At 48.3% G+C, this 26,246-nt stretch overlaps 2 protein-coding genes across 4 annotated transcripts in view; both read left to right on the plus strand.

The window, feature by feature from the left end:
* The first annotated feature begins 256 nt into the window (after window positions 1–256).
* Window positions 257–8,090, plus strand: LOC121473984 (tubulin polyglutamylase TTLL6-like). The gene is made up of 4 exons (XM_041726815.1): window positions 257–472; window positions 4,067–4,163; window positions 6,672–6,893; window positions 8,087–8,090. Exons 2-4 carry the CDS (start codon window positions 4,087–4,089, stop codon window positions 8,088–8,090), a joined length of 303 nt encoding a protein of 100 aa, XP_041582749.1. The 5' UTR covers window positions 257–472; window positions 4,067–4,086.
* LOC121473499 (tubulin polyglutamylase TTLL6-like) overlaps window positions 7,306–26,246 on the plus strand; it is a 40,240-nt gene continuing 21,299 nt past the window's right edge. The window contains exons 1-11 of one of the 3 annotated variants that reach the window (XM_041725940.1): window positions 7,306–8,127; window positions 9,074–9,192; window positions 9,330–9,460; window positions 11,199–11,355; window positions 12,507–12,650; window positions 13,262–13,347; window positions 19,210–19,435; window positions 20,949–21,124; window positions 23,250–23,438; window positions 24,285–24,462; window positions 25,355–25,636. In XM_041725940.1, coding sequence (XP_041581874.1) covers window positions 9,172–9,192; window positions 9,330–9,460; window positions 11,199–11,355; window positions 12,507–12,650; window positions 13,262–13,347; window positions 19,210–19,435; window positions 20,949–21,124; window positions 23,250–23,438; window positions 24,285–24,462; window positions 25,355–25,636 — 1,590 coding nt within the window. In that variant the 5' untranslated portion in view covers window positions 7,306–8,127; window positions 9,074–9,171. Of the gene's footprint in view, window positions 8,128–9,073; window positions 9,193–9,329; window positions 9,461–11,198; window positions 11,356–12,506; window positions 12,651–13,261; window positions 13,348–19,209; window positions 19,436–20,948; window positions 21,125–23,249; window positions 23,439–24,284; window positions 24,463–25,354; window positions 25,637–26,246 lie in introns of those variants that run through there. The other 2 variants (XM_041725941.1, XM_041725942.1) reach the window with 2 other exon arrangements.

A 26,246-nucleotide genomic window follows, 5' to 3' on the forward strand; every position in this document is an offset into this window, starting at 1 on the left:
GCCACTGGAGCTGCCCAGGCGGACGGTTCGAGGTCGCTCGGCCCCGAGGCTCCGGCTGCGCCTGCGCACGACGTCCCGGCGCCCGGACGGCGCGGGCCGGGAGGGCGGGGACCCGCGCTGGCCCAGCGGTAGCGGGGCCCCGGGGCGCCGGGAGCGCGGCCCAAGCGTCCTCCGCGTCTCCCGGGACGACGTCGGGCGCTGCCCTCTCAGAGCGCAGGGGCGGTTAATTGGATTCGGGACGGAGGGGGGGCACAACAGCCTGCCTCTGGGGCCAATCGAAGACCTTGAAAGTCCTATATGCAAATAAACCTATGACGGCTGAACGCACCCCAAGTTAGAAGGAGCGGGGGTTGGGCTTAGTGTTGTCCGGCAGCCAATGGGAGCTTAACCCTTTAAGGAGGGGGCCAGCAGGTGTGGTTGCGAGCGGTCCGGGCGGCAGAGCGGGGGCAAGACGGGGGAATAGGAATCGCGGGTAAGAGTCCCCCAAACCTGGTGCTGGCCCCAGATCGTGGCCTGCTAGTGCTCCCCGCTGAAAACCCGGTTCGTCCTACCCCAAAGCCCCCCTCGATGCCCACTTCCCCAGGGCTACCTACCCCCTCGGCCCTCCCCGGTGGCGCTCTACCAGCAAAGCCGCTCACCCTCCGGGTCCCTGCTTCCCCTTGGCGTGGTAGCTCATCTCTTCCCAGCCCCATACTCGCGTTCACCTCTGAAATACCCTCTCTCCCTTTATCATCCTCAAGACTCCGATGCCAGGACCTTGCCACACGCCAACTTTTCTTCCCCCTAGCTCCATATTCCCTCCTGTCCCCACTTCCCCTCATTTCCTGCCTTCCCTCGAGTTCCCAAACCTAGTGCGCCCCGGGGAGCTGTCCCTTAGATCCCTGGGAATCGCAAAAGGACTCCTCCTTCCTCATCACTGGGTCCTTCTCCTGATCACCTTTCTTCCTTTATGTGGAGAAGTCTTCCAGGGAGAGAGACTCTTCTGTTTTGGATAGCCAGCCCAGCCCTCTGCAAATAAATACACCTGCTCCTCTTTTCCAGCCCCCCTCCCCCTTCTAGTTATTATTTCTCACCTCCCGAAGAATTCTTCTGGGCTTGAGGAATGTCCTCCTTTGGGATTTGAATTGTAGGAAAAATGTAACTTCCATTTTGGGGATGAGGTGGGAAGGGAGCTAACCCTACTGTTCTATTTTCCTTTTATAATACAGCTTTTATTTTGAACCAGGCACTGCTTTAAGAGCATTATAAATATTAACTAATTTAATCTTTAAAATAATGCCACAAGGTGGATATTATTATCCTCGTTTTACTAATGAGGAGACCGAGGAACAGAGAGAGGCTCAGTTTCTCACCCACAGTCATCTGCCAGTAAGTAGAGCTGGGATTTGGATCCAGATCCATCAGTCTTTGCTGGAGATGCACTGAATGGTTTTGCAGAAAATGGCTGGGCATGAGTCGGCCCTGAAAATTGCATCTTCCTCTCAGTTTTTAGCAGAATGAAAAATGTCACCTGAGTCAGCAAGATCCTTAGTGTTTCCAGGGAATGTGGCCATTCTCAGCACTTCTTACTGGCCCAGTCCTTGAGCAGTTGAGCACCCCTATCCTTCCTTGTTAGTCAATGTCTTTCTAAGAACTCACTCAGTCCCTGTTCTGAAATTTCAAGGGTAGCTAGAATGAAAAGCCAAAAGGCCATGAAAAGCATCTTAGTTTACTCTGCCTGCATCAAAACTCAAAGCACCATTCTAGATGTGAAGTTTTTATCTTCCTGGTGGACCAGTAATCATAGAAAAGCTAGGGAAGGAGGGTATACCTGAAAGTAATGTAACATTGTGTGTCAACAATACCAAAAAAAAAAAAAAGAGAGAGAGAGAGAGAGAGAGAGAGAGAATAAAGGAGGAGATAGTACTTGGCTTCTTATGATGCACAAAGTCAAAAAGACAAAGCTGGAAGCAAGATTGGTGGGTCATAGGTCCACATCTTCTTCCCCCATCTACTTTGACCTTTCCTGAGAGCTGCCCACTGGAAGCCTTCAGAGGGATGCTTCTGGTAGGGGAATGAGAACCAAAAGATGAAAAGGGGAGGAAGTGCCCGAAAACCTGTTATTTGGGGTAAGAGAAGGAAGTCACCAGCAGACACAGTAGGATAGCTCTTCAGTGCCATGTGTACTACTACAGTTTGAAAGAAGAGTCCAGGCTCTGAAGGTCAGGAAGAAAAAACTTAGTTGAAACTTTAAACATGCTCTACTATCTTTTCTTAATCAAACATCAAATGATTCTTTCCTCCAGTTTATTGACCTTGCATTTTTATTGTATTAATTCAGCCTTGCAAAAGAAAGCAATAAATATTTTCCATGCTCTGCAGCACCTCTGGGAGTAAGAAGAATAGTCAACATGTACCCTTTGGAAGTGGAAATGAACTATGGTCCCTCCTTTGAGATTTCCGAAATAACCTGCCTTGTGTTTGCATGAAGCTATCCCAAGGTGCATTCCCTCCCCCTGGTGGCCAATGAAGTGCATTTTCATGCTGTCTAACCAGGGTTTGGTTGGCTTTTTCTGGCTTGGAAGATCCAAGATCAAACCCCACACTAAAATGGAAGGAAACTTCAACTGCTTCTTAGTAAGTGATTTAAAGCCACATCTTTGGGGGTGCCTAGGTGGCCCATTCAGTTAAGCATCTGATTCTTTCTTATTTTTTCCTTTATTTTATTTTATTTTTGAAGCAGGCTCCACACCCAGCGTGGGGCCCAAGATGGGACTTGAACTCATGACCCTGAGATCAAGACCTGAGCTGAGTTCAAGAATCAGATGCTTCACTGGGTGGCTCAGTCAGTTGAGTGTCTGACTCTTGATCTTCCATACTGGCCTACTTAAAAAAAAAAAAATATATATATATATATATATATATATATATATATATATATATATATAAATATATATATATATATATGAAATAAAGTCACATCTCTGACTGCAGAGGCCCTTATACTAGAGTGTATGTATAGCTCAGGGTACTGGCAGCCCCTTTCATTCTTTTGTATTTTCCTTAGGCCTTGTCTTTAGCATTTATTGGCTCTCCTCCTTTGATTCCTCAAGGCTGCAAAACTACTTTTGATAACCAAATTATTGGGCAGGAGAGTGGGTGGGAACCCCCAGGTTAGCAGGGAGTGGCTGCTGAGACTGGCAAAGAGAATTCTGGCTGGTAGAGTAAGATAAACCTTGAGAGGTTCTGGGGGAAGCAGCTTTTATTCTAACTCATTGCTGCTTGAGGGCCAGGGATGTGCTAAAAGAGGACAGGTCAGTCCAGATGTCAATGAGGCTGGGCCTCTGGCCTGAAGGAGAGAAATGATCTTGGCATACAAAAAATGTTCCCTCTCTCTTAATGCTTCTACAAGGAAAATAATAACACAAGAGCAACTGTCGCTTGGCTCTAGTATCAGGGTGACCATAGGGACAGGATGGGGAAAGACTGAAAAATATCTAAAGAGGGAGCCATTACTTGGCTCTGGGGGATTACTGGCATGAAGCAATGGGGACCCATTTTTCCAAAAGAAATGGAAATCTGGATTTTTATGAGAAATTGATATTGTCTAGCTATTGGCAACTACTTCTATTTCAAACCATCACCACAACACACTGAGGTGGGCCAAGTGAACACTTCTGCAGGCTAGATTCAGCACGCAACATATGTACCCCCTATCCCCACCCCGGCAGAATTTGAGCAAGATATTCTCTGTTAGTGAGCCTTTGAGATAAGTCAACGGGATTTAGTGTTGGGGGTCAAACAGGAAGGAAAGGACCAGGGGAAGAGAAAGCTAGGTGGACAAAGGCAAAGCAAAAATAGACTCATGTAGCATTGACTGCTCTCCACCATCTTGCACCTGACTCAGGTACCGTTCAAGGGGCTCTTGTATCACAGCCTAGAATCCAGGGAAGGTAGGTGAGAATGCCACGGTAACCAGTTCCTTGAGAAGTACTCAGGCTCCGTTCCTTGGTCTATGTGCTTGGGTCTCTCTTGTCGTGCAAAACTAACAGATTTTGATCTTTTTGCCATTGTTTTTCTCTTTGAGGTAGGCGAACAGCGGCAGCTATGACTTGTTCCTACCACATGGGCAAGGACTCGAAAAAGAGCAAAGGCAACTCACAACTCCAGAGGCCGAATTCAGGGTCAGTTTTCTCTCCTCCAGTTAACATTAACCTTTAGGTAAACGGAGCCACTCCTCCATGGCTGGGTAAACAGAGGCCGTTGTGGAGGGCTCGGGGAGTGGAGTTGGCCGTTTACCTGAAATCAAGGGAGCAGGTTGAGGTCAAGATTTCATGGACCTTAGTCCTCTTGAACAAGAATGTGCCTATTCATTGGGAAAAATGGACTTCCAAGACGCAGGTGCCCTTGGTCTGTTGTGCTGAGTATGACTTTTTCTCCCCCAGCTCAGGTGTCACCATAAAGGGGCTTGACTGTAAGGGGCAGCCCTCTTCAGCAAAGAGAGAAACCAGTGGTGATCTTTGGCTGACTTAATAATGCTGCCCTTCCTCTTGGCAATGGTTATGAGCATTTGGTGCAATGGTGTATGTGATGACTCTTTGAAAGACATAAAGAAGTACACTCCTCTAAGGGCTTATTATGAAGTTATTCATAGGTAGGCTCCCAGTTAGAGCTCTCCACTCCCCAGTTTGGTTTGGGATAGAGGCAGAAAGATGTGGAAGGATGCAGTAATGTTAAAAACATGGCCCATAAGATACAAAAAGTTGTCTAGAATTAGCAAGTTTGGGTATGGAGGAAACGTGATTCCCATGAGATGTCTGGTGGGTCTGCTGTTACCACATATTGCTGATAGTAATCCAAACTGTTGGAGTCCCTCTGGGAAACAACATGGCAAGATAGGTAGATAGATAAACTAAAACAAAAACAAAAGCTATATAATTTTTATATTAACCTAGTAATCCTGGTTCTGGATATATATCTTAAGAAAAATAATCCTCAAGATGTAAAAGGCCTTCTGTACATGGAAGTGCACATTTTAGAGCTAATAATGTAATAGCAAAATTGGAAGAAACTTACATTGCCAACAATAGGGCAATGGTTGGTTAAATTCAGGCACATTCCTTCTGTGCAGCATTATTACACCGCCATTAAACACTGGAAACATATAAGCTTTGTTACCAGCAAAAGGATGTTTCTTTTTTTTTTTTTAAGATTTTATTGATTGATGAGAGACACGCACACACACGGAGAAGCATAGACATAGGCAGAAGGAGAAGCAGGCTCCTTGTGGGGAGCCGATGCAGGACTCCTCGATCCCCGGGATCCCTTGGACCCTGGGATCATGACATGAGCCAAAAGCAGACGCTCAAACACTGAGCCACCCAGGTGCCCCAGGATGTTTCTGATATGATATGAAGTCGGGGAAGATAAGCAGATAGAAAATTGTTTCTAAAAAAAAAAGAGTAAAAGAAAATGGTTTCTATATTATAGTTACAATTATAGACGAATAATTATGCTTAGAAATTAATAATTAAAGAGAATATGCAAAAGGGACAAAGTTGCTATACTAGGGTAGAAAAGCCACAGTGATTTCCCACTTTATCCTTTTCTAAACTCCCTTTAAAAAAATAAACTCCTAAAAAAAAATAAAAAAAAATAAACTCCTTTTAGTGTTTTATTATTTCATTATAATAAATTATAATGAAGATATTACTATCTTTTAAAAACCAAAGAGTTGAGGGAAGAACAGATAGTAAGTAGCAAGAGCATCAAAGGACAGGGGTGGCAAGAGTGAGGAGGAAGAGGTTGGCATTGTTTTGGAGGTACAGAGGAGGAGGAGCTCCAGAAAGTTGGCTTTATGGTCACAGAAGCCCTGGATGATGGATCAGTTAATTGGATCTGGGCTGTTCTAGGTTACCCAAAGTCACACTAAGCATATTCCCTAAGGATTATTGAATCAGAGGCATTAAAAACCATTAAAAGAATTTGATATTTGAAATTTCAAGCAAACAACAAAGAAATCATCATGGGAATAGGGGAGGGACAAGACCTTTGCTGGACCTTGTTATCGGTGTTTTACCATTTGGTGTTTGTTTTTGTGTACAATTGCATGGTGTGGGAGACACTAGCTTTTTCTGTGGTTGGGATCACTGAAGGTCTCCTATGGCCCTAGGCTTGAATTGTGTTAAGTCAGCTACCAATTGACCCCATGCTCCACAAGCTACCTTTGCATTCACCATCAGCAGCAGGTTGGGGGTGGGAGGTTCAGTGTAGTGTCAAAACAGTTAACAGACCTCCTCAGAGTCCCTCATCTGCACCCACTGGGACTAACTTCTTCTGTTGGGAAGGCTTAGGGTTTGGTTCTGAGGCTGTCTCCAGACACTCACTCATTTCACTAAGATTGTTTACCAGGTGGTGCCATGCATAGCATCTCAGCCTGCTCCTGCAAATCCCAGGAGGGCAAAACCAAAGCCTGGATTGGCTGAGTGAGTCCCTAAGGGCAGAGTCTCCAAGGGCAAAAGGTAGAATCAGTTCTCTCCCTGAGCCTGCACCAACCTTGGAGGTGGGGTGGCATTTTCTAAACTGCAATCCGTGCCTGGTCTCAGAGCGGGTCTACCACCCACATGAGCAAGGGAGGGGGTCCCCCTGCAGGCCGATACAAGTCACTGCTGCTCCCTCTGCTCTCTCCCCAGGGTGGGCAGGGATTTCCCCAGAGCCTCCTCCCAGGCTGGGGAGATGCTTCAGTGCCTGTCTTTGGAAGGTGAGGAAGGAGCCGACTCAGAAGTGCGAGAAGACAGTTCCCAAGACGATCTGAAAGAAATCATCACCCTGGCTTTCGTGAGCGAGGACACTGGGGTGCACGAGGGGCTTCAGAATGCCCAGCAGCAAGGCAAGAAGAAGAGGAAGAAAAAGAGGTTAGGACTGAAAGATAGGGAATGGGAGTCCACATTGTTGGGAGCAGAAGGGACCTGGAAGGGAGGGGGCCTTGGCCACTAATGAGAGGTTAAAGAGATGCTGTGTGCTCAAAATCACACCCCCATTCAGATGTATGGGAAGAACCAACCTGACGATCAGTTTTATAGAATCAGATAATGGTGTGTGTAATCTCCAACCACACCCTGTCCTAATCTTCATTCCTTTTTTTTTTAAGATTTTATTTATTAACTCGTGAGATGCACAGAGAGAGGCAGAGACACAGGCAGAGGGAGAAGCAGGCTCCCTGTGGGGAACCTGATGCAGGACTCGATCCCAGGACCCAGGGATCACGACCTGAGCCAAAGGCAGGTGCTAAACCACTGAGCCACCCAGGGATCCTCCCCCCCCCCTTTTTTTTTAACTGTGTGGAGAAAGATAATTTAATTTCCTTGTTTTAAGGAAGTGCTTATTGTCCTGGGAACTTAGTACATTTTAAAGACAATGAAGCTGATGCTGACTTAGGATCTGCCTGTGGCTTCTGCCTTTTAGTTCCTACTTACTATTCTGTCAAACCTGGTTCCTTTTGGGGACAATGAGTTACTCCTCAGACTCATTGCTGTCTGAAAGTTTGTCCACTTTCTAACTCACAACTTCCTTTTGTGGGGGGCAAGAGTAGGGAGACCATGAAGTAATTTGGCCCAAGAGATTTTCTTTTTCTTTCTTTTTTTTTTTTAAGATTTTATTTATTTATTCATGAGAGACACAGACAGAGAGAGAGACAGAGACACAGGCAGAGAGAAGCAGGCTCCATGCAGGAAGCCTGATGCAGGACTTGATCCCTGGTCTCCAGGATCACACCCTGGCCCAAAAGATTTTCACTTCCTGTTCCTGATGGGCTGCTGGAGCAAAAGGATTGAAGAGGTGATGATATTCATATGGAGCTGAAGCAGAATTAGTTATGACCCCAATACAGAATTCCTACCCTGTGGACAGGGTACCAGTTGAGTCTGCCTTCTGCCTCTCTGCAACCCTTTGGATTTGTGTCTTCAGTTAGTGGGGTTCATCAAACCAGGATTAGTGTGGCAGAGTGGGTTTCATGCAGCCTCACCCAGGACCGGATGCTTCTGGGTGTGGTCACTTGTTCTGGCAAGTGTGTCTGTCTCTGTCTTGCTTTCCTTTTTCTCTTTTCCAGATGATTGGTGATCGATCTCTCCACCTGCCGATATGAGAGCGGTGAGCACTTGCATTCAAGGGATCCATGATGGGGACCCAGTGGATTACCCCAAAGCGTTGGGAAGGGTCACTCTTGTATAATCTTGAGGATGAAAAGTGGGTGTCTTCACATCCCATTGTTTCCTTCATCTAGCTGGATTAACTATTTGAAGAAGTTGGAATCTCATTCCAAGAAAATATGGGTTTTGACCACAGTTGGTGTATATTTCAGCTCTCTGTAGTTCTCATATAGGGTTTTTTGGGAATCTGATTGTAGAGAAGGCAGTTGTTGCTCCTTGCTAGAGCATAAGTTAGAGATTAGCAGTCCACAGACTGAAGATGACCTACAGACCTACATTGTACTACAGAGCAGTGTTGTTATTATATGGATTTCAAATTAGAATGTTTTAGGCTAGTCCTGACTCCTCTGGGTCACTGAAGGCACTTCTGGTTTTCCAGGTCCTTGAAGGCATTTGAGTTTGTGTTGGAGTCAGCTCCCAGTTACTAATGCTAAGAGGGACAGGGGAAGAAGGCTGTGATAGCATATATGTGGTTTTGAAAATCATTGTATGCTTTTTTCTTTTTCTGTCAATTTGTCTTCTAATTAAGCTTGGCTCTGGCTGATGTTAAGGTTAGGTTTATCTTCCCTGAACATTCTGTGCTTAGTATTTGGAGGAAAGCCAGAATTCTACTTCCTGGTAAGGGGAAGCAGCGCGGATAAAACATTCTTCCCAGATAACCTTCTGTGGGGTTCACTGGGTATTGGCTGTATGCCTCAATAGCTCTTCATGTTCCTTTCTTGGCAGTGGTGAGGTCAGGCCGGGCAAGATGGCTTCCAGGCCCAATAAGCTGAGGTGTCTCTCTTCAGCATGTGGTCTGAGAGCACCTAGAAACATAACCTCCCAAACCCACACTCCTCCCCCACTTCCTGGACTAACAGGCCTTTCTTTTTCCAACTCCATGGCAGTGCGTAGGGCTGCCCAGAGATATGGCCTTCGAGAGGGAGGGGAAACCAATGACTGGACTCTCTACTGGACGGACTACTCTGTGTCGCTGGAGAGGGTGATGGAAATGAAAAGTTACCAGGTATCTGGGCAGAGCTGGTCCTCCGTATAAGGGTGACATCTACCCAGTGGGTCCCTACTTTTTGGATTGTCCCCTGAGGGGATCTCCTGGGTACTCCCATGGCCCCTGTTGTTCATGAATTTTGCCTTCCTCTGCAGAAAATCAATCACTTCCCTGGAATGAGTGAAATCTGCCGCAAGGACTTGCTGGCCAGGAATATGAGCCGCATGTTAAAGATGTTCCCTAGGGATTTCCACTTTTTCCCTAGGACCTGGTGTCTTCCTGCTGAGTGAGTGCCTACCTGTGTTCCCTTCTATGCCACCCACCCCCAATTTACATTTCCCCCTTGCTCCTCATTCCCCAGTGCTACTTCCCTTCCCAGAGGTTCTCCCATCTCTCTCTCTCCTTTTCAGGAAGAGGAGGGATAAAGGGTGTGTCCAAGGTTAAGAGAATACAAGGCTCTGCAATAAAAGAATCAGATGACATTTAGGGGCTGGGTGCCTTGGAACCCGTGCCTGCAGTTGGGATGAGAATTTGTTCTGACCCTGAAATCTGTTGATTTTGAACTTGTTCCAGCTTCTTAACTGTGCAGTTTCTGAATTTTTAAGGACTGTGAGCACTTCTGGAGGGAGTGAGATAATGGTTAGTGCCCAGATTAGGAGTAGGGAGGGACACCTGACCTCTGTTCCATGGCAGAAGCATGGATGGCAGCCAGCCTTTCCCTGTCTCCTGTCTTGCTTTATCCATCTTGAAACTGAGCATCCATTCTTTTTTTTTTTTTTTTTTTTTTTTTTATGATAGTCACAGAGAGAGGGAGAGAGAGAGAGGCAGAGACATGGGCAGAGGGAGAAGCAGGCTCCATGCACCGGGAGCCCGACGTGGGATTCGATCCCTGGTCTCCAGGATCGTGCCCTGGGCCAAAGGCAGGCGCTAAACCACTGCGCCACCCAGGGGTTCCCCCCCCCCCTTTTTTTTATTTAGAGCATCCATTCTTAGTATACAAAATGCTCTGGACCGTAGCACCAAGAAACAGAAGAAATGCGAGATGACATGATTGTCACCGGGGTACAGTCTGGTCTTTGGGATGAGGAGAGGGGGCGCAGAGAAGCATTGCCATTGGAATTATATTCACATGACAAGAATCCCACTCTGTCCTCTGCACTCACTGCTTTTCAAAACTAAGAGCTCCAGGATTCCCAGACTTCCTGAGCCTGGAAAGTTTTAGGACTTAATAGCAACTTAGAAGGAAACATACTGGCCTTCAGTCACCTCCAGATTTCATGGCCACTGAGGAACATTGCAGTGAAGTGACTTCTCCAGTGATCACGATGCAAATGAGTTCAAATGCAAAACAAGAAGTGGAGCAAGCCTGAGATCTAGAATACATTAAAGTGGTTTCTTTCTTCTGAATATACTTTCTACAGAGTATATTCGAGGACAGTATTTGTGCTTTGATACTCTGGCTGGAGTGGGGGTGTTCCTGGGGAAGAGCTGCAGCCTGGAGTAGAGGAAGAGACTGGTGGATCCAAGGTCACAACACTTGTCAGGGCTTGTGCCCCACACAGAAGTCCATGTCTCCTGTCTGCAAACCTAGAAAGTCAAAGTACTTGGATCATAGCTACCTTCATGGGCCATGCAACATGTATCAGCACCTTGCCTGTCTGTTACGTAATTAACCACTGTACAAAACAGGTGTCATTATCCTCATTGTGTAGATAGTGGAATTGAGGCTTAAATAGGTTAAGTCCTTGCAGAGGGTCACACAGCTGGTAAGTGGTGTAGCCTGGGTTTAAATCCAGGCCTGAGTTCCCTCCAAAGCCCACCCTCTCTCCACCATGTATCCACGTGCATGGCTATTTCTCTTCTTGCCAGTTGACATGTCTGTCAACTCTGGGGCTTTGTTACATGAGATAGGTTTAGTGGTTTTTTTGGTTTTTGGTGGTTTTTTAAAAATAAAGAGCTAGGCTTCCTTTTCACTGCTCCCTCCGCTAAAGGTGTATCTCGTTCCCTCCCTGCTGCTCTGGTAGCTGGGGGGATTTGCAGAACTACAGCAGGTCAAGAAAAAATAAGACATACATTTGTAAGCCGGATTCGGGCTGCCAAGGGAGAGGTATATTCATCACCCGGACAGTGAAAGATATCAAGCCAGGCGAGGATAAGATCTGTCAGCTCTATATTTCAAAGGTACTTCTTCATCGTGGTCATTTATTTCTCGCTCATAGCAACCTCAGCTCTAGCTCCTCCGCACCAAGGGAAGTGAGGGAATGAGGCGGGGGGGTCGGGGTGTGTGCGTGTCAAAGCTGAGTTCGGCCTTCTGCCTTAAAAGTTGTCAGACCAAGCCTTTTTTTTCCCCTAAAGATTTTATTTATTTATCCATGAGAGATACAGAGAGAGAGAGGCAGAGACATAGGCAGAGGGAGAAGCAGGCTCCCTGTGGGGAGCCCTATGTGGGACTCGATCCCAGGACCTCAGGACTGTGACCTGAGCTGAAGGCAGAAGCTCAACCATTGAGCCACCCAGGTGTCCCCAGACCAGGCCTTCCAACCAGGGCTGTGACATGTGTCTGGGCCAGAGCATCCCTCACCCTTGTACCCTTGTAGCTGGTCTGGCCTTAGTAGGCTGGCCTGTCACCTCTAACAGATGACAGCTAGAGGGCACATTTGGTCTGTGGATGCTCCTTTTCATTTAGGAGAGGGTAATAGTCCTGGAGGGTTCATGGTAACCAGCCTTCCTCCATGGCTGGAGGTCAGAGGTCACAGTGGTATAGCTCACTGCAGGGAGGAACCCTCTAGAAGTATGTGTGGACTGGAAAGGACTGGCCAGCATTGCAGGAAACACTTTTGCAGAGCTGCCATGTAATACAGCCCTCGATGGTGACACATGTCCTTCATCACAGGACTTTTAATTTTTAAAAAAATATTTCTTCATTTGAGAGAGAGAGTATGCACACAAGCAAGGGGAGCAGCAAAGGGAAAGAGAGAAGCAGGCTCTCGCTGAGCAGAGACCCCAATGTGGGGCTCAATCCCAGGACCCCAGGATCATGACATGAGCCAAAGGCAGACACTTAACCAACTGAGCCACCCAGAGGCTCTATCACAGGACTTTTTAATGTTATTTTGTTTGGTTGCCAGGAGATCTCTGGGAGGAGGTTACTTGTGCTGCAGGAAACTGAGGCACGGTGTAGTTTAGTGACTCCCATGGGTCAAGTCACCTTGTCCTTGTCCCCTACCCCAGCCCAGCCCTTACTCTGTAGTACCAAGACCAAGACAAGGCACTAATATTCAAGACTGAATCTCTCCTTGGAAGCTTACGTGACTTCTCTTCCCTCCTCGTAGCCCTTTATTATTGATGGGTTCAAGTTTGACCTACGGATTTATGTTCTGATGACATCCTGTGACCCTCTCAGGATTTTTGCATACAAGGAAGGACTAGCACGCTTCGCCACCACCTCTTACTCCCACCCCAGCACAGACAACCTGGTGAGCTCAGTGGATGTGCCCTTCCCCCTCCTCCTTAGGGGGATGAAAAATCCCAGTTCATTCCACATTCTCAAGGCATTGCGGATATGGCTGTCATTTGCTAAACACTTACTATGTGCCAGGTTGCAGATGTCCCTTCGTTTAGCCCTCTTAGAAGCCCTCAGAAATAGGGATTATAATTTCCATTTCACAAATGAGGAAATGAAAACTCAGTAAAAGGAACTTGTCCAAGGTCACAGAACTGGGAAGAGATGAGGCTGGGCCTCGTCATGGCCAGATCTGCCCTACCACAAAGCTAGTGCCCCAGATCTGTGGTATCTGAGGGGAGAAGGCCATGGGTCTTTCCCCTACCCATACCCTGCACCCTCTGATCTCCCAGGACTTCTGAAATGTCCCTCAGGCAGTGAACCACCCAAACTCAGGAGGAGCTAGACTCTCTCCTACCCCAGGTTGCAGGCTCCCACTTTACTGCCTCTGTTTCATCAGTTGAAGTAAGCCCCAAGACTTCCCCTCCTCTCTTCATGCCGTGGGGGCTACACAGGAGGGCACAGAGAAAAAGCGGATGGCCTGCCCTTCCTCCTGACCTCACAGAATTGTGTCTCTTTCCCCAGGATGAGATCTGCATGCACCTGACTAATTATTCCATTAATAAGCACAGTTCCAATTTCATTCAAGACGCTCACGCTGGAAGTAAGAGGTAAGGAAGCTGCTTCACTTCTCTTTTCTTGCCCTGCCAGGCTCAGAGTTGCTGCCTAGGATTCTACCCAAACCCTGTCAGTCCCCAGCAGTGTTTCTATCTTGGGTCACATGGTCTCAGCAAATATTTCTTTGCCTCCTTAGTCTCTGCCCTCTGGCTGTTAATCATTAAAAGAAGGCTACATCGTAAACCCTAGGAGGTTGGGAGGAGGAGAGATAAACATGAACGTTTCCCCAGCAGGACACACACACACACACACACACACACACACCCCAAAACATATGCTTGTTACCCTGGGCATTTCTGACATTTCCAAACCAACGGATATTTATCGATTGCTAGTCAGCCAAGGGAGGTGGACATGCCAGGCAGTTGTTGGCCTGTGGCTTCCGGGGTGTTGCTCCAACAGAGATTCTTGAATGATAGGTCACGATGCCTGGTGTGGCCTGACCGAGGCTGGCTGGCTTTGAGATTCCCCAGGAGAGGGGGGAGATGGGAGGAATGCATGAGAGTCTTCCCAGTTATTACATGCATGTTATTGTCTAATCCTAATCCTGTCTCATCTGAGATGGATGGGGTTGAGTTGTAGGAAAAAGGGGGAGCTGAAAGAAGTGAACACAGCCAGGCACAAGGGGAAGGGGAGGCAGTACTTATGGAGGCCTCCTGTGTGGTGGGGCCTGTGGAGGGGAGTCCATGTGCATTGTTCCCCATTGCATCTTCACCACACCATGACAGGGGCGTTGTCATCTGCCCTTTGTAGGTGCAGAACAATGAGTTAGGTACCATCTCATTTTCTTTACAGACAAGGAAACTGAGTCTCTGAGAGGCTAAGCTGCCCAAGGTCACACAGCTGTAAATGTTAGAGCAGGATGAGAAAGTAGGTCTGTCGGGTTGCAAGGCGCATGCTCCGTCCCCTTGCAGCAGGCTTCAAAGGATGGATAAACACACAGTCTTTTGGCTTCAAAGCATCAGAGAGACACGTGAAATTTCCCAACTCCCCTGGTGGCAGAGTGCCAAAAGGCAAATGGAAAATCACTAGCTGATGCCTGCTTGAAGGGAAGTCTCCCCTGCGTCGGAGGGTGCCGGCACCCGTCTCGCCCGAAGCTCTCAGCTCCTCATCAGGCCCGTGGGCACCAGCTCAGCCTCCCACGCTGCTGCGGGCCGAGAGCCGGTGCTCGGTGAGGCCTAGCTTTCAGGCCCGGCTCCGACTCTTGCCAGCTAAGTAAGTGTAGGCAAGTCTCTTCGGCTCTCTGAGCCTCCACTTGGTGTGTACAATGAGGGCAGTGTTATGTCTTGCCCTGCCCTGTCCTGTGTGCCCTGCCCACCTCCCAGGGTCACTGTGAGACTCAAATGGCCCCTGATGGCTGCAGGGACACTGCTTATGGTTACTGTGATTTTTTTTTTCCTTAGTCAGAGGCATGTAACCTAAGGACCCCCATTTCTTTCTTCTTAGGAGAAGACACCCCATCAACAGGCTTTGGGCCCTCAGGCCATGATGGATGGGGTGTTAGGGGGTGCCAGGACTCAGGGAGAAGAGTGTGCAGAATTGTTCTGCTGCCCTTCACCCCCCTCCCTTCCTGCTCTTTTTCCTCACCTCTCTCTCCCCCCAGGTCAGGCCTCACCCTTCTGCTCTGCTCCCCTGGCCTCCACCCTGCCACCTCTCCCTAAGCACCAGGCTCATCCCTCACTATACCCTGACATCTGTTGCCTACAACTCAGCCTTTTCTTGCTCCTTGCTCCCACCCCAGAGTTCCAAAATGGTCCCCTTGCTCAACTTCCCCATCTCTGCCTCCTGGCCTACAGGATGGGGGGGTTTGGTGTCATCTTGGTTGTTGAATCTTGAAGGTTCCTCCTGCAGATGTCCCCATGTCCCTTCTTTCCACCAGACCTAGGCCTTGCTTCAGCCTCAGACCTGATGTCTGCTCAGCCTCCTTGCTTTTCTCTCTAAATTCAGACTTCGACTTCTTGGTACCTCCATTTTCTCATCTCTGAAATGACAGGAAAGGGCAGCCCTGGTGGCTCAGTGGTTTCGCGCCGCCTTTGGCCGGGGGTGTGATCCTGGAGACCTGGGATCAAGTCCCGCGTCAGGCTCCCTGCATGGAGCCTGCTTCTCCCTCTGCCTGTGTCTCTGCCTCTCTCTCTCTCTCTGTGTGTCTGTCGTAAATAAGTAAATAAATCTTTAAAAAATAAAATAACATAAAATAAATAAAATAAAATGACAGGAAAATATGAATTCTGGCTGGCCATCCTCAGATTTGCCATGAGGGACCTATTGAGATGATGTGTACGAATGGGCTTCAAAAACACTAACCCCCTTCCAGATGAATGTTGTTGTTATTCTGTATTCCGTATCCAGTGGTCCCTGCTTATCCATGGTTTCAGCTACCTGCAGTTAAGTGAGTGTGGTGTCTCTCTCTCTCTCAAAATATCTTCCTTTACTGTACTGGCCCTCCTTATGATGATGATGTGAAATGATAAGATCCTACCTGATGAGGTAAATGAGGTGAATGATGTGGGCATGTGACATTACTATTATGGATCTCTTTCTGGGCCTAATTTATAAACTAACCTTTATTATAGATGTGTATGTATAGGAGAAAAACAGTGCATGTAGAGTTTGGCACTATCCATGGGGCCAAGCGTCCTCTGTGCATAAGGGAGGACTTCTCTACTCATTACTTCCACAGCGATGGGGCTCCCAGGTACCTAGAGATTCAGGTTCAAACTCTTCTTCTCAATCTACTGTAATTTGACCAGACGCCACCATCCATTGTTACACTACTACACTGGTAGTCAGCATTGTTGGGGACTTGCTATCTGGCAGGCACTACTCTAGGAAACATACACACCTTAGCCCACTCACAACACTCACAACAACACTTGAAGATAAGAATTATTATTATCAGCATGGCTTTGCGTATTAGGAAACAGGTGGTAGAACTGCAAGGAAAACTCCCGAGTCTCTACCCTTAACCACTGGGCCACGCCGTCTGTCTGTTCACTCTGTGGTGTCTGTTGGGACACTCTGTGGCTCACATTCCATATATGGGCCTTGTTCATTCCCACTTCTCCATCTTTGCTCAGCACCAACCAAAAACATGGGATAACATCCTTGAAGGTTCTTCTGGCTCACTGGGCTTCCATGTTGCCTCCCCTGATCTGGCTTTGGGTCCTGGTCCAGCCATATAGCCACCGTGAAGCCAGCCTTCTCTGTGAGTCTCTGCTCACTTAATCAGATGAGATCTGTCTCTGAGGACGAGCCTGTGGAATCCGAGTCAAACCACCCACAGCAACCTTCCCATCTCTGGACTCCCACTACCCTCTCGTCAACATCAACCATACCTCATGACCGCTCTTGGCTTGGTGCACACGTCTGTCACGTGTTCTCAATTGTGCTTAGCCTCCTTGAGGGTTAGAGTGGCACCCTGGCCTTCTAGGCACCTCCCATGTGCTGGGCAGAGTCCTTTCCTCCTGTTCCTCCCTTTTCCTTTTACCTCTCCTGTTCTTCCCCTTCCTCCTCTTCTTTTTTTTTTTTTTTTTTTTTAATTTTATTTATTTATGATAGGCACACAGTGAGAGAGAGAGAAGCAGAGACATAGGCAGAGGGAGAAGCAGGCTCCATGCACCGGGAGCCTGACGTGGGATTCGATCCCGGGTCTCCAGGATCGCGCCCCGGGCCAAAGGCAGGCGCCAAACCGCTGCGCCACCCAGGGATCCCCCCTTCCTCCTCTTCTGAGGCGATCTGCTTCTCATTCTGACTACCTCACCTGCCCCAATTCCCTCATCCCCAGCTCGGCCAACTGCACCCCAGGTAAATCCCCCACCAGCCGTAAACTTAGCAGGAACAGTGAAGGGAAGACAGAACGACTGGAAATCTGGCAGGGCTCGGGGGCAGAGACCAGGTCCTCTTCATCTCTCAGGGCGCCTGGCACATAACTGGTGTGTTAAATTGAATTGGCTAACCACTGGGCATTATGAAATTATACAATAATATATATTCATTGTGATGTGCCTGAATCATCAGGAAGAGGTTATGTTATGATTTGCAGTGTCTGTTATAAGAAGGCAAGGAAGTATATAATCTATTTTGGGAAAATTTATTTCCCAATTAGGCAAATTAAACACATTTATTTTTGCACTTGAGTGGATTGGCTTCAAGCGATCTGGAAAATTCATTTATGTGCCACATATTATTCCCTGATAATGACAGGTAGAGGCAGTAGGCCTCTGAATTGAGTGGCCTTTACTAATCTGTCTTTATATAAATGCATCCTCGGTTGTTCCATATGTGTGTTGAACCCTCCCCAAATGGTCCTTAGGCTCCCCCATGACAGTGGGGGCTGTTTCTTGGGGTTCTCTCATTTCATGTGTACAGCAGTCCTTTAGCAAGTGTGCATTGGCTGGCCACCCCTGCTTCATCCTTTTTGGCTCTGCTGGCCGGGGTCCAGTGAGCTCTTTGTTTTTTTTGTTTTTTTAATTTTTATTTATTTATTATAGTCACACACACACACAGAGAGAGAGAGAGAGGCAGAGACATAGGCAGAGGGAGAAGCAGGCTTCATGCACCGGGAGCCCGACGTGGGATTCGATCCTGGGTCTCCAGGATCGCGCCCTGGGTCAAAGGCAGGCGCCAAACCGCTGCGCCACCCAGGGATCCCCCAGTGAGCTCTTTGAGCTGCCTCATGAGCCACCCAGTGCTCATTACATCCTGCACCCTCCTTAATGTCTATCACACAATTACCCCCTCCCCCAGCCCCCTCCTCTCCAGCGACTGCCTCAGTTTGTTTCCTATAGTTAAGAGTCTCCTATGGTTTGTCTCTGTCCCTGATTTCATTTTATTTTATTTTTCCCTCCTGCCCCCAGGCTCTTCTGTTTTGTTTCTTGAATTCCACATATGGGTGAAATCATATGATAATCGTCTTTCTCTGATTGACTTATTTTGCTTAGCATAATACCCTCTAGTTCCATCCACGTTGCTGCAAATGGCAAGATTTCATTTTTGATGGCTGAGTAATATTCCATTATATATATATATCTTTTTAAAAATATATATATCTTATATATATATATATCTTTTTTAAAAAATTTATTTATTTATTCATGAGAGACAGATAGAGGGTCAGAGACATAGGCAGAGGGAGAATCAGGCTCCCTGCTGAGCAGGAGGCCTGATTTGAGACTCGATCCCAGGACCCCAGGATCATGTCCTGAGCCAAAGGCAGATGCTCAACCACTGAGCCACCTAGGCACCCCTATACCACATCTCATTTATCTGAAATCAGGACCATCTTGATTTACCTGGACAGTTGTTAACCCCATCTTTTGACATGCCCTGGGGCTGCCTTTTCTTTGTGGAAGTCCTAAAGCAAAGTTTCTGTGACTTTGGGGGTCCCCAGAATCCCGTCAGATGGCTGGGGTAGGACTCAGGTGTAGCTGTTCTTAAAAGTGTTTCTAATGAACACCAAAGGCTGAGAAACCATTTGCCATCAAAGCAAAACCATGATGTAGGGTTTTTGTCTTTGTTTTTGTTTTTAATTCTCCCATTAAGCTTTCTACCCAGAATACCCAGTCCCTGCCCCAGCCTAGTGGGTGTTTTCTGGGTCACAGTGAAAGAACCAAAAGCCAAGTCTTATGCATCATTATACCAGCACCCACTTTCAGACAGTAGAGGCTTGTGACTCTGTGGTTCCTGCAGGTCCTTCCTGGGCTGACATAGCCCTGTTGTCTCCCTGGGTTCCAGTTGTCTGTCCCCATTACCTCTGGGGACTTAACTTCTCCAGAATCTTCTGGTTCCCAGCATGAGATGGCCTTAGATGACCAGAGGTGGGCTGCTTTGCCTCATAGCCTGCAGTTTCCTTCCAGGAAGCTCTCCACCTTTAACATGTACATGGAGAACCATGGCTACAACACAGAGCAGATCTGGAGAGATATTGAGGATGTCATCATCAAGACGATCATCTCCGCCCACCCCATCATCAAGCATAACTACCACACCTGCTTCCCCAACCACACACTCAACAGCGCCTGCTTTGAAATCCTGGGCTTTGACATCTTGTTGGACCACAAACTCAAGCCATGGCTGCTGGAGGTAGAGGGGTCAGGGTGAGGGGTAAAAATCGGACACTGTTACTGGGGTCAGCCAGGGTCAGGCTCATCCCTTCATCCCTGGCTCAGTCAGGTCATTTTCATCAACTTCCTGGCCAGGCCCTGTGCTTGCTGCCCCAGGCTTCTCCCTTAGCTGAGAAGTGGCCACCAGAGGGGGGTAGATGGCTGGGAATTAGAGAATTCTTTATGCCTCCTTGAGGTCCACCCAGACCTGGAAACTTGGATCTCAGGCACAGAAAGACTCTAAAGACAGCTCTATTTTTTGTAACAAAAATCATCTCCCAGAAAGGGGGTATTCTTCATCAAAGCTTAGTTGATGTTAATATCAGAGAGGAGCTGCCAAGCTTGGCTCTCAGGGGCTTGGGCCACTGAGTGCCCAGCACCAATGGAAAGTGGCCTGGAGTCTGTGGCCCAGGGCACAGATGAGGAGCCATGCAGTGAGTTTCCTGCCTCCCCCAGACCCATGGCAGGGTAGATGAAGGATAAAAAAAAGCATCTGGCTCTCTCTCTCTCTTCCCAATTAGACTGGTGCTCAGCAGCCCTCAAGGGGCCCTTCAGGATCCATTATAAGGAGGTGAGGGTGTGGGAAGCGAGGTGCCAAGTCAGAGGTGCTAGGGCCGGTTGGTACATGGTCAGAGTCAGCCTTCAGGAGGCAGAGCCAGAATTATGGGTCCCATTCCTGGGGCCTTGCCTTTCCTCCATTCCCAGCCCCTGTTCCCAGGTATAGGTGAGAAGGAGAATATGGGTGTTTGGAGCTCTTTTTAAAAAATTTTTTAAAAATTTTATTTACTTATTCATGAGAGATACAGAGAGAGGCAGAGGCACAGGCAGAGGGAGAAGCAGGCTCCTCACAGGAAGCCCGGGTTCTGTGATCCCGGAACCTCAGGATCACGACCTGAACTAAAGGCAGATGCTCAACCACTGAGCCACCCAGGTGCCCCGGGTGTTTGGAGCTCTTACACAAAGAGCGGAATTGGCCACCAGGCACAGGCCTTCAGAAACTGCTAGAAATCTTCTTATGTTACATAGTGCATACGGACTTTACTGTGAGCAGGACTGAGTCCTCTCCCTCCTCCCACCTGCCTCCCCCTCAGTCCTGGTGAGGGTCCTGAATGCATCAGTCTGGTTTCTTTCCCATGTCCCAGCCTGACCCTTTGGATTGCCCCCTTCCATCTGCTCTATGGCGTGCTGTGTATGTGAGAAAGCACACCCAAGCACACCCACCAGGTGGAGGGGAGACAAAAGACAGGGCACCCCGATGCTTCTCAAGAGGAAAAGATTGAAATCAAACTGGTTAAAGTAGAGGAGATTCTGCTTCTTTCTCTCCTCACTGTGGCTCTGGTGCAGACTCCCTCTCCCCATCTCTCCCACACCTGCTCCTCTGGTAGCCAGGGCCTCACACTGGCCTTAGGTGGCTCCAGGGAGGTGGTGTTTTGGCCTTGCTCCGTGCTTCTGCTCTGAACAGCCCAACCCCCTGACACCCCTGCTGCACACAGGTCAACCACTCTCCGAGCTTCTCCACTGACTCCTGGCTGGATAAAGAGGTGAAAGACAGTCTGCTCTATGACACCTTGGTTCTGATCAACCTGGGAAGCTGTGACAAAAAGAAAGTCTTGGAGGAAGAGAGACAACGGGGACGATTCCTACAGCAATGTCGTTCTCGGGAGATCAGGTACAGAGATGCCCCAGCACCCAGGGGACCCCATTCTCTATGACTTCCCTGCTCCCAGTAAGACTGGCCTGTCCTGGTCCTCGACAACCTACTAGTTATATGGCCTTTATGTCACTTCTCTGAGCTTCAGTGTTCTTTCTGTCAAATGGAGCTAATAACCTCTAAGGTGGAATTGAATGAAATAATGTATAATCAAAGGTTCGTCACAGTGCCTGACACTATAGTGTGTGTTAGAGATGGTGAAAGGGATTGCCTGGGCAAAATGAGTGAAGGAGGTTAAGATACAAACTTCTAGTTACAAAATAAATAAGTCATAGGGAGGTAATGTTGGTGACTATAGTTGGTAAGATTGTATTGCATATTTGAAAGTTGCTACGATCTTAAGAGTTCTCATCAGAAGAAAAAAATTTTGTTAATGATGTATGGTTACAGAGGTTAAATATACTTGCTGTGGTGGTCATTTCACAATACATACAAATAGTGAATCGTGTTGCATGCCCAATAAACTGACAGAGCATTATACGTCTATTATACTTCAATAAAAAAAAATTAAATTTTTAAAAAGACTCTTGCTTGGAGTTGGTAGGGCAGGGAGTCAGTTCTAACAAATGATAATCCTATTTGAAAATTAGTTTATATTTGCAGAATGTGGCAGTTTGGATAGTTTTACTGTGAGCATTTTTTTTTTGTACCTAAAAATAGGAGATTAAGTTATAGACAGAACTATGTATCATGGATATGAGTTATTAATATAATATGAAGATTCAGGGATTACCAATCAAAAAATAAAGCCATTGCTTTATTTTTACAGAAAGACACATTTGTCAGGGATCCCTGGGTAGCCCAGTGGTTCAGCGCCTGCCTTTGGCCCAGGGCGTGATCCTGGAGTCCTGGGATCGAGTCCTGCGTCAGGCTTCCTGCATGGGGCCTGCTTCTCCCTCTGCCTGTGTCTCTCTCTCTGTGTCTCTCATGAATAAATAAATAAAATCTTAACAACAACAACAACAACAACTAGGCCATGAATAAAAAAAAAAAAAATCCCTTAAAAAAAAAAAAAAAGACACATTTGTCTGACCTACTTCATGTTACTGGGTTGGTAGGATCTATGTCCCCTGCTTCCTGCATGGCAGCATTTGCCTTTAAACAGAGGCCTCCATTCTGTGGAGTGATTCTAGTGTCTGAAGACTCGGAACCTGGTCAAAGAGATGCCTTTGTTGCTTGTCAGGTCCCACAGCAGCCCCCAGGTCCCCATGAGCAGAGCCTGCTGATTCTTGGTTATCAGCTTCTAGAACTGGGAGCAACAGCATCTATGTTCAGATGGCACTGTGTTTCTCAGAGCACTTTTGCAGGTGCCCTGTCTTCCCTATGAGGAGGGTGGTGGATAGGTAGTGGGGGTGTTGCATTGGTCCTGTTGTTGGAGCTAAGGAGACCAGGCTTCTGGAAGGGGAGCTTACATGTGCAAGATCCCCTTGCTGGGAGGTGGCAGGCCTAGTGCCAGAGCACAGTGAGTAGTGTTCCTTGGGATTCCAGGATGCCTTCCACTTTGCCAGCACTCTAATTTTCTGAAGGAGGAGGCAACATCAGGGAGGAGCTGGGCCCTGCCCTGGATCATTCTCTTTGTCATGACTTGGCCCTGGGTAGCTCAGTGCTCTCGGTTTCCCTGCTATAAAAGGGTCTTACCATTCCTTCCCCCTGTGACCTCCACCTCCCCGAGGGGCTGTGAGGGAGAATGAGATCATCATAGCTCATAAAAGCTCATCCAGGAAGCCCTCAAATTTAGTAAAATGCAAGCTGCTGTTCTCCAGAGGAGGGTTATAAGGGCTGTGAATGGGGAGGTGGCGACAGAACTGAGCCAAGGGGAAATGGATTTTTGTATGAGGAGAGAATTTGGTGAGCTGTCAGAAAGACTGTTTCTAACCAGCTTGCAGTGCCTCATGATGCTGGCTGCCCTGAGAGGGCTAGATTCTCCTTTTAGGGAAACACAAGTTTATTTAGCAAAAACAGGTGGACCACTGTTGTGTGCAAGGCCTCTGCCGGGCCCCACATGGCATCCAGCTTGGCACATCCCTTCCAAGTTTTGCCCTGAGAAAAATCTACAGCAGCCCTGTGTTCTGTTCCACCACAGGATAGAGGAAGTCAAAGGTTTCCAGGCCATTCGGTTGGAGAAAATGGAGAAGTATGAGATGGAAAACTGTGGGGGGTTCCGTCTGATTTATCCTACTCTGAATTCGGAGAAGTATGACAAGTTTTTCCAGGATAACAACTCCCTCTTCCAGAATACTGTTACCTCCAGGGCTCGGGAGATGTATGCCCGGTAGGAAAGCCCTGGGTGAAGTGGGTGGGTGTTGGGGTCCATTGGGTGGTGCTTGACTTCTGGGTGACCAGCCTGGGATGGTCAAGAGGGTCTTATGAGCTTCAGTCTCCAACCTAGAAGTTGCCAGGGGAACATTTGCTTTAGTCTCATGAGGATCAGGAATCATAAGATTCCTTGGTGAGGGGGTGTTGATATGTAGCTGTTTTTAGAAACTCGACCCCTGAGATAGGTACCCTCACCCTTCTCCAGAATTCCTAGCCCCTGAGAGCTACCTCCTGGATTCACATAGGCATGAAATCTAAGAGCTGGAAGGGACTCATCCTGTCCAGTCCAATCCCTACCCATCACCTCATGTTATAGACTGGGAAGTCAGAGCACAGAAAGGGTCATATGGCAGGTGATGATCCCTGTCTCCTGACCCATGTGACTGTGTTATTTACACTGTATCATTGGCCAGAGAGGCCCAGGTATAAAATGGTCCAATGTGGGGGCCTCGGTCCGGCAACCAACCCAGACCCTCTTCCCAGCACCTTCCATGTGTGGCATTTGGCCAGCTGGGAAGTGAGGAGAGAGAGAAGGTAGGGGAGCTGGGTAGTGCTGCTGACTTTGCATCTCTCCTTGGATGCTATTCCTCAGACTGGAAATGGTATGATGAGAGAAATGACTCCCCCTCCCCACCTCCTGCTCTGTGCCCCACAACCATTTGTGCAGACTGGACACACTGAGGGAAGGCACGTGGAACACCGCACTCTTTGCCAAGCATCATCCACCCACCCCTTGGAGAGAGCACCCACATTTGCAGCCCATCCCCTAACTTCCATAACACTCCCCATTCCTCTTGGACAGGCAACTGATCCAGAACCTGAGGCTAAAGCAGGAGAAAAAATCCTTCCAAGTTGGGAAAGAGAAGAAGGTGGAGATGCAGGGGGAGTCGGCAGGCGAGCAAGTGAGAGGCAAGAGCATGAAGAGCTGCCAACAGAAACCACAGCAGAAATACAAGGACACCACCCTCACCTCCAAACAAGTAAACCTGGCTGGGAGGGGAACATGTGTGGCCAGCACCCTTCCCCGCCTGGGGCCGATCTGTGGGGGGGTGCCGAGGAGATCACTGCTCAGAGCCCTGACACACTGAAGGAACGAGGCTGCGCAGAGGGCTGGGCCACAGGAGGGGAGCCTGGAGATCACCAGGAGCCTGGCACCCTTCAGAGAACTCTCACCCTCTTTGTGTCCCTCGGTAGGAGTAAAAGCCAATCCTTATGTAGGGAGTGGGCACCGAGACTGCTCGTACTCATGGGTCCCAACTCCAGTTTGAGTTGGGATGCTCCCCTCTGGCAGGCCAGGGGCACAGCTGAGAGAGGGGGCCACAGAGACGGGCTGCAGGGAGCTGGGACCCTCACCATCACCTGTGGTGACTGACCATAGCTGGCTCCCACCAGCCTGCTCTCTGTTCAAAGTGGGGACTGGCCTTGTACCGTGGGCCAGCTATTCAGTTGTCCCACAATCCAAATCTTTGGATGGCCCCTGTCTGCTTCCCGGTCTCTTTGGGCTCAGTGGAAAGACCCAGATGGCTTTGTGGTCAATTACCTTTTTCTCAAACACTCACCAGAAGGGACAGGGTTAGAGCAGGATATTTTTGGCTTCTTGTATTTTATAACTTTGTGAGGGTCATAGGCCTTTTGAGAAACTGATAAAAGCTATGGACTCTCTTGCCATAAACTATACAAAGATACAGTTTTAAAACTGCAGTTCTAAGTGGTTCAAGGACCCCGTGAAACCATCTGTGAGCCTTCGGGGAGTCCCTACACCCCAGGATAAGAACCTCTTCTTCTTCTCCTTGGCACTTACCCTTGGTGCAAGTGAAACTGGAAGTGGACAGAGCTGGGTTCCCATGGGCTGTCTGGTTTCCTTCTTCCCAGTATCTCCAGCCATCGACACTAGTGTGCTGCACCCCTGACTTGCTCTTGAATGTCAGAGATGCAAAGAAAAATGAGACGGACAGCAGCCTCGAGCAGGAAACCCCCACCAAAGAGGCCAGCCCTGCTCCCTGCAAGCCGGTATCTGCAAGGCGGTATACCTCTGTACCTGACCTGAGGCACTCGAGCCTTCTCTGCGGCCCGGGGCTGGAGCTCAGCAAACCCATCTCCAGGATCAAGGAGGTCAAGTCTGCCTCTGCAGTGAACATACTCACCCACACTGTGGTGAGTAGAGCGGTCTACCTCCCCACAGGGCTAACCTCGGGGGCCAATGGCTTACTTTCTGGTCCCTTTTCCACTCCTGACTTGCTGTCTCCCTTTAAATAAGCCGCTCGAGCCCCAATTTCCCCACCTGTGGAACCCAAGTTGTGGAATAGCATACCAGCTAGGAGAATGCACCCATACTTTTAGGGCTCTTCGAATGGCCATCTTCTGCACCCCATATTTAGTCCCATTTCCACCTGCTGTGTTAGCTTCCTGTGGCTACTGGAGCAGCTAGCTCACCACAGACTTGGGGGCTGAAAGCACAAGTTTATTCTTTCACAGTTCTGGAGGCTAGAAGTCTGAAAACAAGGTGTTGGCAGGGCATCTGAAGGCCCTAGAGGGAGGATCCTTCCTTGCTTCTGGCTAGATTCTGGTGGTTGCCAGCAATCCTTGCTGTTCCTTGACTTGCGGCAGCATGACTTCAACCTCTACCTCTGTTGTCTTGTCACACAGACTCCCTCCTTGAGTTTTTCCTCTATATATCCTCATGTGGCCTTCCTGTAAGGACACCAGGCATTGGATTTAGGGCCCACCCTAATCCTGTATGACCTCACTTTAATTTGACTGATTA

This window comes from Vulpes lagopus, chromosome 12 (assembly GCF_018345385.1).
Source record: "Vulpes lagopus strain Blue_001 chromosome 12, ASM1834538v1, whole genome shotgun sequence".
Lineage (NCBI taxonomy): Eukaryota > Metazoa > Chordata > Mammalia > Carnivora > Canidae > Vulpes > Vulpes lagopus.

Bases quoted from the DNA above. Each gene is read 5' to 3' on its own strand.
- LOC121473984 (XM_041726815.1), top strand. From the start codon at position 4,087: ATGACTTGTTCCTACCACATGGGCAAGGACTCGAAAAAGAGCAAAGGC. The intron at 4,164-6,671 runs GTCAGTTTTCTC...CTCTCTCCCCAG, and splicing joins CTCCAGAGGCCGAATTCAGG to GGTGGGCAGGGATTTCCCCA.